The sequence below is a fragment of the Dermacentor albipictus genome, unplaced genomic scaffold (assembly GCF_038994185.2).
Source record: "Dermacentor albipictus isolate Rhodes 1998 colony unplaced genomic scaffold, USDA_Dalb.pri_finalv2 scaffold_54, whole genome shotgun sequence".
Taxonomy (NCBI): Eukaryota; Metazoa; Arthropoda; class Arachnida; order Ixodida; family Ixodidae; genus Dermacentor; species Dermacentor albipictus.
The window spans coordinates 120,782-133,161 of NW_027225608.1; the positions used below are offsets into that span (position 1 = coordinate 120,782).

The 12,380-nt window shown below is 45.1% G+C and overlaps 1 protein-coding gene across 4 annotated transcripts; it reads left to right on the forward strand.

Moving 5' to 3' along the window:
• The first annotated feature begins 302 nt into the window (after positions 1-302).
• On the forward strand, positions 303-12,089 carry LOC139053013 (signal peptide peptidase-like 2B). 4 transcript variants are annotated; one of them, XM_070530149.1, is made up of 5 exons: positions 303-394; positions 1,265-1,460; positions 7,359-7,433; positions 8,012-8,089; positions 11,909-12,089. In XM_070530149.1, exons 1-4 carry the CDS (start codon positions 315-317, stop codon positions 8,084-8,086), a joined length of 426 nt encoding a protein of 141 aa, XP_070386250.1. In that variant the 5' UTR covers positions 303-314; the 3' UTR covers positions 8,087-8,089; positions 11,909-12,089. The 4 variants fall into 4 exon arrangements, with proteins under 4 accessions (XP_070386250.1, XP_070386251.1, XP_070386252.1 ...); XM_070530150.1 differs by lacking the exon at positions 11,909-12,089 and adding an exon at positions 11,096-11,205; XM_070530151.1 differs by lacking the exon at positions 8,012-8,089.
• The last annotated feature ends 291 nt before the right edge of the window (positions 12,090-12,380 follow it).

The window sequence follows — 12,380 nt, forward strand, 5'->3', positions numbered from 1 at the left end:
AGGGAAAATAGTCTAGAGGAATTCGAAATCCCAAAGGTAACGCCGGAAGAAGTAAAGAAAGCCTTGGGAGATATGCAAAGGGGGAAGGCAGCTGGGGAGGATCAGGTAACAGCAGATTTGTTGAAGGATGGTGGACAGGTTGTTCTAGAGAAATTGACCACCCTGTATACGCAATGCCTCATGACCTCGAGCGTACCGGAATCTTGGAAGAACGCTAACATGGGTGCCACGAGACTAGACGTGATCGCTGTGTGTTGTACGGATATATATATATCTTGTTGGTGTGTTTCCTCGCAGTTTATTTCATTCACGGCATGTTCGCGCTGTCTTCGGCAGTCGCCATTCTCGGTGTTCTGGAGCCGCTGGTTTACAAGATGTCCTGTGGCACCGGCAGGTACGCATGTGTGCACTTCTGTTTGGGCTTTCCCCCACTGTTTAATAAAAAAAAAGTGCAGAGAAGCAAGGAGTAACCTAGCATGTCGATATTAAAGCGAAGCATTCGATGCCAATCCTCTCGGGTTGGCCGTAACTGCATGCTGGCTCAGTAGCTCAGTATCTCGATGGATATATTTGTTGATACATATACGAAGGTTGCATATGCACAGAATGAAAGTACCAGCTGACGGGCTTATGTATGTGCGAGCCCGATTTGACACACCTTGAGTACGCTACTGCTGTTAATCAGTAATTAATTAGTTCATTTGTGTAATATTGCAAAACAACTGACAGGCTATGAACGTTACTTAGTGAGGAACGCTTGATTGATTTGATCACCTGGGACTCTTTAACGTGTACGGTGAACGAGGAGAACAAAGTGGCTCTATTTTTGTTGATCACAACCATATGAAGCGAACAGTTAATGAAGCCAAGGAAAGCGTTTCTTCATTCCACTCCACCCGCAATGGTCGCGTAGGAGATTTGGCGTTCCGCTACTAAGCCCGGGGGCGCTGAATGAGATCCCGACTACGGCGGCCGCGTTTCGATGGGGGAGGAATTCAAGCACTCCTGTATATAGTGCACTGGGTGCATGTTAAAGAACCCTGGGTGGTCGAAATTAATCCGGAATGCTCCACTGCAGCATGCCTCATAATCATATCGTGTTTTTGGCACGTAAAACTATACCATTTATTTTTTTTTTCGCTCCACCGCAGCGACTGTCAAGGGCTCAAGGTCCGGGTATTATACGTCAGTCAGATTCGCGCAGTTGCAACGCCTGACCGTCGCTGTTCGGGCAACGCAGTGCAGTCTCTCGGCGCATGCGCAGGCTTCCGGTTGGCGCCGTACCTTGCTTCCATGGTTCGCTTGAGGTCCGGCAGGCGCTCATGCTAATCATGGCCGTCATAGTGCCCGCTGTCTGGGTCTACTGGAGGCACCACCCGCTCTCATGGATAATGCAGGACGTTCTGGACGTTTGCTTCAGCGTGTACATCTTGCGCGTGCTTCGCCTGCCGAGCCTAAAGGTGGGTACACGACATGCCGATTGAACAGCCGATTAATGCACCCAGCGACCTGCGTATTTATTCAATCCGAAGCATTCTACCAAGCACTTTGCGCTAGGTAGGCTCTTGTCTCGCCACGTTCTGGGCCTATTCAACAATAAAAAATTAGGTTTCCGATGTTGGGATTCGAGCCAGTCTCCTTAAGTGCAATATAGCCTGATGCCCTACCCATTAGGCAACAAATGCATGCATACTTCTGCACACCCGCCATGGTTGCTCAGTGGCTATGGTGTTGGGCTGCTGATCACGAGGTCACGGGATTGAATCCCGGCCATGGCGGCCGCATTTCGATGGGGGCGAAATGCGAAAACACCCGTGTACTTAGATTTAGGAGCACGTTAAAGAACCTCAGGTGGTCGAAATTTTTGTAGTCCTCCTCTACGGCGTACCTCATAATCAGAAAGTGGTTTTGGCTCGTAAAAGAACCCTAATTAATACTTCTGCACAGTTAACTAGTACTTTGAGACGATTGCCGCGTGTGATGTCGTATAGCAACAATTGGCTTAGAAAAGCAAGAGCATGTGCCGGCGCCCCAGTTTCTACCAGGGGCCGTATTCTGAAACGTTCGCCTTCCGCGAAAGTTTCGCCGCCGCGATAGCCACGTTCAATAAACCAAGCGACTGCTTGCCCGTGACGTCAGCGTGCACTACCAACACGCGCTATCGAACGCTTCACATCGCATGAGAGAGTTCACCGTGCGAGTGCAGAGCGGCTCGGGTGTGTTGTTTTCGAGTGTACTGGCCGCAGTACTGGTTCTGCGCACTGATTACGGTTGGTTACCCCGCATTAGGTAAAATAGGTTGAATAAAGAAGTGTGAAATATTTTATTTTAAGGGAATCCACAAATATCGCCGCGATACAACGCGTGTAAGACGCCACCAAGAAAACTGCTATAAACTACCACCTATCTTACCTCTAGTACATTCCACCACCAACCGAACGCCAAAGGACGTGTTCGTTTATTCAATTTTCGGCGAGAGCACCCATCGACACCATGACGTTAAAATGGCGTGGGCCGGAACTACTAGATGGCGCTGTTTATTTTCCGGTTTCCGGAAATGCGTTTGTTTGCTTGGAATTCGATGGGAACCAAAGGATCCATCCATCCATTCATCCATCCATTTTGCTACAACAGCCAATCAAGGCTCACCATTGGCGGAGGTGTGGCCAAGGCGATAGTTTCGCGGAAGGCGAACGTTTCAGATGGATCGACACTTGGGCGAGTTGGTACTGGGTGAACACCTTGAAGGGTTGAAGGGGCAGCGCAATATGACCACGACAGAAGGCAGCGCTGTCCTGTGTGATCCTGTCTTCTGTCGTCGTCATATTGCGCTGCTCCTTCAAGATGTTGAACGTTTCAGTACACGGGCCCAAGCCCCACACGCTGGAATGTGCGAATAATATTCAAGCCCACCACTGCCTTTCGCGTGCTTCACGTTGCGTCGCAACAATTTGTTTGTGAAAGTGAGAGCGAGTTTGCTCCATTCTTTCGCTGTGGCAGAGAGCGCTTTGAGATATTGCACTGCCGTTGCCACTGACCCACTTTCCACAGTGGGAGCTGTCTCCTTCCTTAGTAAGTGATTGGCGCTGTGTGAAATCGCACCGCCTTCGGCATCAGCCTTGGTCGTAAGGGAATAGACGTTCCCTAAGTCAAAATGTAGTGAACCAGTCGTCATGCTTTCGCCTTGCCGCTGCCGTCACATGCACACTCGCGTTACACGTGCCATCGGTCCCTTTGAAGAAGTTGAGGTCGCTGAGCAAGTCAGGGTGGACAAAACCTCTAAGAGGCGTTTCGGAACCCGTGCGGGTACCTTGATCACTATAAAGCGGTCTATACTCCGAAACGTCTCGGCGTTCTTTTTCACCTTGACTTGGTCAGTGACCGCAACTTCTTCAAAGCGACCTTCAGCATGTTACCTGACCAGACAAACTTTTGTCGAAATCCAAATCGGTTGCTTTACGCGAAACATGTTCACTGCGTCATCTGAAAACACTTTGCGTGACCGCAAGCGATACCGTAAATAGCTAGCTACCAGCAAAATCATTCACACAACATTGATTCTCACAGTGCCTGGAAAACGCACGATTTTATTTTTTATTATTCCAGAAGATCTGTCGCTTACCCGCTGCTTTGTCCCCGAAAATATTTCCAAACATTGATTTCTTTGATACGCATCGTCTATTAAAGCTTTCGGCACCTATGCGATTTAGAAAAGACTGTTCCAATGTACATCCACTGCAATGCCACTGAGTGGTGCTGGTTAAGCCTCTCGCGTATACATTGCGCGTCCATGTGCACAATAGACACCCTTGAAATAGCTGGGGAAGAGAGCATTCGCTGTACCTCAATTTGCTGAACGAGCACGCATTATACAGAAGTTGTGACCCGTGTACGACGGCGCCATTAGATCTTTCTGATACATTTTTTCCCCCATTTTCGATGTGATGAATATCAGAACACATGTATAGGTGTAATTAAAAGGCTCAGATATTAGTATTTCAGAGGACTTTCCGGAGAACCTGCACAAAAAGCGCAAACGACTGTGGCATTACGCTAAGGCGAATCGAGAGAAGACTGACAAAGTAAACCTCAAGTTCACTACTCTTTATATAAGTAAGGTGAAGTACGCCTATGATGAATACCTGGACCAAGTTGTGCAAGCAGAATGACAGGAACAGAAAGCGGATGGGTCTGTGCTCTCTTTTCTTATTGTGAAGTGCAGAAGTATACTAAATAAAGGGGATGAATTTTCTAGCCTCGTTGATATGTCTATACCAACTGTCGTCCTTGGATCTTAATCCTGGCTTGATGCTTCAAGTTTTTCTTCATGCTGCAAGTTTGTCTGGTCAGGTAACATGCCGAAGGTCGCTTTGAAGAAGTTGTGGTCACTAACCAAGTCAAGATGAAAAAGAACGTTGAGGATATTGAATTATTTTCCGGAGGCTTTTTTTGCTACGGTAAGGACCGAAATCGTTACAGGGGAGGTGTTTTTATTTTAGCGGATGCGACAGTGTGCTCCCGGTAAATTGATATAGAATGCAGTCAAAGTGAAATGTTCTGGGTAGAGATTAGATTCAAGAACCTAAATTCATTTAGCGACTACCAAGCCGTATTGCGCGATATGAATTTGCAGTATGTGAGAGCTGCTAACGGTGTTACGCAGCGTGTCTACAGCTATCAAAAAGCACGTGTCAGTGATATGGTTCTGCCTTTAGATTCCTACTTTGATGTGTGAGACACAGATTGAACTCTTGAACATGGAAGAGCTATGGAAAGTATTTAAGAAGTTGCTCGAGATGCGTGAAAGATATGGACCATCGTGGGTTGTGACTGCGCGACGCAGCAAAAGTAAGCCATGGTGTTCGCGAGACATGAAATGCAAGGCCAGGCACAGAGCGCACGTTTACGCTGCTTATAAGAAAAACCCTTTGTTGAAGCTTAAAGATGAACTCAAGAAAAAAAAATACTGAAGAGATGAAGGCAACTTTGAAGACAGCCAAAGATAAGTTCTTCAACACGTTCCATCTCCGTATACAGAAAAGACCGAAAGAACGGTGACAATTCTTTGAAATGAACCGTAACGATGTATTAACAATACCGACCCTTGATAGCGACGGGGCTACCGTCCATAATCCGATATAAAAAGCCGAGTGCTTTATCCCGTTTTTTTTTTTTCAGTTCTGTGTACGTTGCTCGTGTTCACACTCAAAGCTCTGTGGCGCGATCCCCGCCTGTGTTGAGTGAGCCAATGAGCGATATCATGATCAACCAACGAGAGATTGAGGCCGCTCTCAAAACATCGAATACGTTTAAAGCAACTGGACCTGATGCTTTATCGCCTGCGCTGCTTTCATGATGCCCACGGGAAGTAACCAAATATCTGTGCGCAATCTTCACCAAATCTTTACAAAAGATCTCTTTACCAGATGATTGGAAACATGCCAATGTATAGTCCACGTGCATAAGTGGGACCGCGAAATAGTGTTTTGGATTACCGGCCTGTCTCACCAGCGTTGCATGTAAGATACTTGGGCATGTGCTTTACAGTAATGTTATAAGCCATATGAACGTGCGCTCCTTGCTCAGCCCCCACCAGCATGGATTTTGTAGTTAATTGTCCTGTACAACACAGCTGCTTGAGTTTACGCATGATTTAGCAGGAGCTTTGGACAATAGTGTTGTGGTTGAACGCTTGTTTCTAGATTTTAAGGTATTCGATGTTGTCCCTCACTCTTATAGAAAAATTTGAAATGTATCATATAAAAAGTATGGTTGCTAAGTGGATAATGGAATACCTAAATTTAAGAAGACAGGAAGTTGTGCTTAACGGCAAGACATCCCGTGAAGTGGATGTGCCCTCTGGCGTGCCTCAAGGATCAGTCAGAGCCACTTTTGTTTCCCATCTATATAAATATCTGCTCCGGTATTTCATCGCAAAGCAGACTATTTGCGTATGACTGTGTTCTGTATAGTGTTATTCCTACTACCCATGACTGCAGTGTTTTACAAAATGACCTCTACAAAGTAAATGAGTGGAGAAACAAGTGGCACATGCTCATTACCTTGAAAAAATCTGTTCATATGCGTTTTTCGAGGAAAAGATCAACTCATGACCCCTGTCACTCTCGAAATTCAACCAAGTCGTTATCAGCTCAGGAGCACAAACATCTCGGAGCTTATTTCACACCTGTTCTTTCTTGGAGCCGTCACATTGATCATATCACAGCTAAAGCATGCCGCGTTCTAGGTTTCCTGCGTAGAAATGCAAGAACGTTGCCACTCGAGACAAAGGTATCATTGTACAAATCAAATGTCCGATCCATTTTGGATTATGCTTGCCCTGTGTGGCATCCGCGGTCGACACGTGATGTAAACAGTTTTTAAAAAATTCAAAGCATAGCCTTTCGTTTTGATTGTTCAGATTATACCAGGAATTTCAGTGTTTCAAGAGCAAAAGAAAGCCTCGGTTGAGAACCACCACAGCAATGCAAGGAAAATCTCGGAATGAAAATTTTTCACAACGTATTCCATTCTCGAACGGCTATAGATCCCGGGATCCCAAGCCTGATTACGTTTTACAACAGCTGGGCCATGACAGTAAGGTTAAAGAAATAGCTTGTAAAATTGAAACATTTAAAATGTCATTTTTGTCGCAAAAAATGTTATCTGATGTCGCAACAATTATCTGAGACAAGCTATTTTCAAATTCAATAAGCCCACCAAAGTAAGAAACAGAGAGAGAGAGAGAGAGTGTGTGTGTGTGGGTGTGTGTGTGTGGGTGTGTGTGTGTGGGTGTGTGTTTGTGTGTGAATGAGTGTGGGTGGGTGGGTGGGTGGGTGGGTGGGTGCGAAAGTATGAAAGTGTCCCGGGTACATGTTTTGTTTTACCTGTGTCATTTATTGGTTCTTTATTTGATCCAATCCCCCACTCCACTGTAATGCCTGCGGGTGCTGTGGGTATTGTGATAAACAAATAAGAATAAATAAAATAAAAAAACACTCCGTTACAAATGACGCAGTTGCAGTTCCTACTGACCATTTCCTGGCCTCATTGAGCTGTCTGTTTGTCTGAACTGATTCATACCAGAGACGCTGAAGGGAAGTGATGCATGTTTGTTATTGAGTACAGCACTGCGCACGTGTCTAATTCAGACAGTAACATCACAGACGCTTCTGACTGTCTCAGCACATGCTGCGCACCTGATCCACAAAAGCGATAATTAATTTATGGAGCTAACTCTTTGATTGTTACGTAGACGAGGTTCACTGTTAATTTCAAACTACAAACACGTGTTCGATATGTCTTCTCTGTCGCAGATAATACCACTATAATTACATAACTTTTTCTTTTTCTTTCAGATATGCACACTGCTTCTGTCGATTCTATTCTTCTATGATATATTTTTCGTATTTCTTACGCCACATTTGATTCCGGTGAGTCCTCTTGGCGGCTCCCTTTTTTTCTGCTCATATTTCATTAACACTAGTAGAGCCGTGTAACAAAACTTCTGTTAAGTTGGCCATAAAATATCGTGCTCCACTATAGCTTCATTTTTACTTTCGGGTATAGAAAGAAGCAGATACAAAACGAGTTTTGGAAAACTATTTCAACAATACTGCATCCTTTACGCACTATGTACTACTACGTTGTACTACTACGTTCAAGAACCATGTGTAATCTGATATCGTGAGTGCGTTCTCGCCAGACAACAAAAACGTGATACCAAAACAACCTACGAAGCGAACGAAGTGAACGATACTCACATGGCAATAGTTAGCTGCACCACACAGCCCATAGGCTACGGCTGCACGTTCAACTTAGCCAGCCTCTCTCCCCCTGTAATTATTTTGGTTACAAGGTACGAAGTGGTGCTAAAGCCTGAGCATGTAGCAATGGAAATCGAGGCGTAGTCATAGTTGTCGTTTCCGCCACGCTTTAAAGTCGTGAGCAATGATATATGCATGTATGTCGTCCAAATGTACCGATTCAACTGCTCGTATCATTTGCGCAGGCCTTTTGCACGCGTTTCTGCGCGGCTTCCACCTCATGCATGTCGGTGGTTGCATGTACTTCCGTGTGGCCTTGATATGTAAGTATTCTCAGATCTGGATGAACCTAATCAACCCTTGTGTTCCACCGCCCCCTTTTTTTTAGGTTTCGGTTGTCCAGCAGTGTATGGAGAAGAAAAGCAGTAGGAAAGTTGTTTTAACAGCGAAGATTTTCTTTGCAAACCTCGCCGGGTTTCGTGAATGTGGCTGCAGTGTGGCTGTTCTCTTGCCGAATAGGTCAACCAATCCCAGTGGAGTAGCGCTCCGCGCGAATCACTAGGGTCTTTGCACCACCACCATAACGCGCTTGCATCCGCGCATCTGCGGCAGTAGCGGTGCTGGCCATGCGCGGGAAAGAAAAAAGGAGCCTGAAAACTCGCCTTCGCGCAGCCGCTGCTGCACTGTAATGAAGTAGATGCCTCTTGTTGATAGAATGTATTCGAATTGCCCTACGCACATATACGCATGATGCGTTCAAGGCGCCCGTCGTACTTGCTATTAGTCAGTAATTCCGCTTAACAAAAGGCTCGGCATAATTTGTGTGTTTGAGTGCGTGCATGCGTGCACTCATGTTTCGATTCTATGCCCCCACCAAAAGCTTCGCTGTATATAGGTCCCGACTCGTTGGATATGCTGCATTTTTTTATGAACTTTGTTTTAGCTGGCGCTCGCGTTGCTGCAGGCGGCTCCGGCTACTCCTCTGAAATGTTAACCGCGTGTAAAAGCGTCGCATATATGAATGCTGTAAAAACGTATTTATTTTATAGCGATATTGGATGATCAGCCAAAAGTCACACTGAATGCGTTTGTTTTCTTCATATGGCCCGAAGCTAAGGTCGGTACTTAGGTGTAAAGCTAAAGTCACCTGGTAACCGAATACAAAGTCTTGATGGCTCCTCTCATGTCTTCCTAGATCGGCAACCACCCAATTTCGGAGACCAGTCTTTACTTATGTCACGGAATAGACTAGCGAGACAGCTACGGTGTCAACTACAGATGATCTCTCGCAACGCGTAGCAGCCGATCCTCCCCCTGCCCCAACTACTACCGCTTTACAAAAAGTGAACAATTAAGGTCGCTGACAAAGTAAGATTGTTTACTTGGTCACTGACCTTCATTTTTCACTTTTTGCAACATGCTACTGGCCATGCGAGTTTTCGCCCAACCTCCCACTTTCCCACTCTCACCTTCCCACTGCATTCGAGCACTGTGAGCTATAGCAAAATAATGTTTGCAACCTGTTTTCAATTTGTGTTACTCGTATAGACTTAACATCAAGAAAATAACAAGTTAGGATGCATACGGAAACACTGGGCGCTGGGTGCCTTTTGCATGGGCGTTAACGTCTATTTCTCCGCCACACGGTACGGGAACACAACTGAGAACAAGCGGTCTTCTGGTGACCAAGATGTGCAACATAAAGTCGAACGCATATGCAACAAACGCCTCTACATCGAAAGGGCCTGTATAACGAAGGAATAATTCTGTTTCGTTTTCACGGTGAGGCTGTGCGGTGCGCGACTTTTACAACAAGGTGACCTGTATAACGAATGATTTTGGAGGCCTCAAGCACTTCGTTTTAAATCTGTTCGACTGTTATTCGTGCGACTGCCTTAGTGTCGTACGTGCACTGAATAGTGAATTCGTCCACTGTGCGGAGTACGCCTTAAACAGTGGTAAAAAGAAAGTAACAATTCATAACCCTATCACTATGTAGTACTCCATATGGATATTCGTATAAGAGTAACAAAGTTCAAGGTGTTCAAATGTGGCAATTTAAAAAGGGATACAGGGTGTTTCACGTAACTTGAACCAAGGACTTAAAAATTATTTAACCGCAGCTGATTGAAACCAACGACATATGATTTGCCATCATGTGGAGATTTGATATGATTTGCCGTCCTTGGAGTATCGTTTTTTATGTTCCGCTTAATTATTTAGTTAACTAAAGTCAATTATGCAAAAAAATTATTATTCACGTTAGGGCCAAGTGTGCTTCGTTACGTTGTAGAGGTGATTCAGAAAGGACCGATACAATTTCTTGTGGTAACATACGCGCTGCGTGGTGACTTTTTTGGCGTTTAACGAAAGCCCGCAAAGGGGGGGGGGGTTATGAAATAAAACCACGTGACTGCGCTCATGCGCTATCGTATTGCAGCGCTCTCAAACGCGTTTCGTGCGAAAGAACCGTGCGTGCGGACCGTGGCGAAGAGAGCGGCCGCAGCGGTAGGCATCGGCTTCACAGTGCGTCAGCATCTTTGATGGTGGCACACGGAAAGGAAGAACCGTCATCCCTGATAAGCCATAAGCTATAAGCACGGTTGAGAGCGCTGCAATACGATAGCGCATGAGCGCAGGCACGTGGCTCTATTTCACATTTTGTAAGCTTTCCTTAAACGCCTAAAATATCACCATGCAGCACGTACATTGCCACAACAAAATTGGATTAGTCATTCCTGAACCCCCTATACAACGTAACATGCTCCGCCCTAAGGTGAATACAAATTTTTTAAAATAAATTATCTTAGCTCATTAACTAATCAAGCGAAATATTAAAAAAGATATTTTGAGGAGCGCCACATGACGGCAAAGCATGTGTCGTTGATTTCACCCAGCTGCAGTTACCCGATTTTTTTTTGTATTCTTGGTTTAAGTTACGTGAAACACCCTGCATAAGTGTGAAGAGATCCCGTTTGGTTATTCCTCCTCGCGATTCCCGCAAGCACTGCTGATTTTCTCTTAACGGAACACGGCATTTAAAGGATAACGCAGTTGAGGCTGCCAGAGTAGTCTTGTAATGCGTTATTTGCATGACCTTCACGAAGAAAGGCCATGTATTGGTGGTGAGAATGTTGTAGGCTAAACTTCGCCAATCGAATTTCGCGGGCTATGCGTGGTGCCGATGACATCGATAGGTCAGGCATTTCACGGCACGTATTTCGTTTTTCTGTAGCAGCGAATACCATAAATGCTATGAGGATTAGTTTTTGCTTATTTCTGAGTATATTATATTGAATCTCGATTGATAAAGTATTATTCTTCAGCAGACGTTGTCGGCATCCATGACGTGATAAGGAGCTCGTGTGGAAAGTTGAAGGCGTCGTCAACCCCAGATTTTGACTGTCCGGTGACTTTCTCTCTTACCCAATGCTCTGGCCACAGCTGCACTGGCCAACTTTATACTCCCATTCTCTGTGGTGTTTCTCTGCCCGCTGTATTGTTTTGACAACAGCAGCAGCAACAACAAAAACAACCGTTCGTTCACAAAGCACACTTATGCACTGAGCAGCATGCACTATAATAAAGGTTACGTACATACTGACAGTACGTACATACGTACGTACTGTCTAATCTACCCTAGCCAAATTAAGTGCTTTTTTTTGTTTCCTTTCAGCTTTTTCTGGGGAGTAATTTTGGTCTCTCGTCATCCGTGCCGCCCAATCGCCTAATGAGACATGTATAAAAGAAAGTAAAATAGCTGTTGTAACGTTGCTTGCAAAGCCTTAGAGGTAAACCAAGAAATCAGCGCAGCATATATTCCGCCTCCACGTCAAGCTGCAGTACGTGAACTTTCTTAGACCATGTACATCAGAGCTACCATTTTTGCACCAAGCATCAAGCTCTTCCAGCTTTTTGAAATGTCCACTTGCTGCTTAATTCCACAGGCCCAGTTGCAGAAACGGAATCGAAACTCTGGAGAGTCACTTTTAATTAACCTAATGATCATTTGTCGCTTCTAATAGCGATTTACAGTGATTACTCATGGAACGTCATCGTAAAGATAAAGAAATGTTAAGTTTTGCCCGTTTTTGCTACCTTTAGCGCCACTGTTTGCTCGTTGTTCTTTGATCCTTGTGCAGTCTACGGCTTAGGTCTTTTGGCGACGTTCGCCAGCCTCTACCTGATGCGCCTGGCCCAGCCTGCACTGATGTTCCTCGTGCCATTCACAGTGCTGCCGACACTGCTCATTGCGCGGCTGAGGGGCGAGTTCGACGACATCTGGAACGGAAATGCGTCAAGTCTCACGATTATTTGTTTGGTCTGTCGTATATATACATATATATATATATATATATATATATATATATATATATATATATATATATATATATATATATATATATATATATATATATATATATATATATACACACACACGCTGTTCTACCGAGGCACAGAGGCGACATGTCTGGCACGTGAGAGCACTGCCGCTGGGCAGCAGAAACAGTGCCCCGCTGGTAGATAACAGGCGTCTCACAACATTGCGCAACGCCGGCACTATTTCAATCAAACGACAGCGTGCATCAACGTTGGTATATACACGTCAGTGTT

Coding starts and splice junctions, on each gene's coding strand:
- LOC139053013 (XM_070530149.1), top strand. CDS start 315: ATGTTCGCGCTGTCTTCGGCAGTCGCCATTCTCGGTGTTCTGGAGCCG. Junction 395..1,264: donor ATGTCCTGTGGCACCGGCAG/GTACGCATGTGT, acceptor GCGCATGCGCAG/GCTTCCGGTTGGCGCCGTAC. Junction 7,434..8,011: donor TTACGCCACATTTGATTCCG/GTGAGTCCTCTT, acceptor TCATTTGCGCAG/GCCTTTTGCACGCGTTTCTG.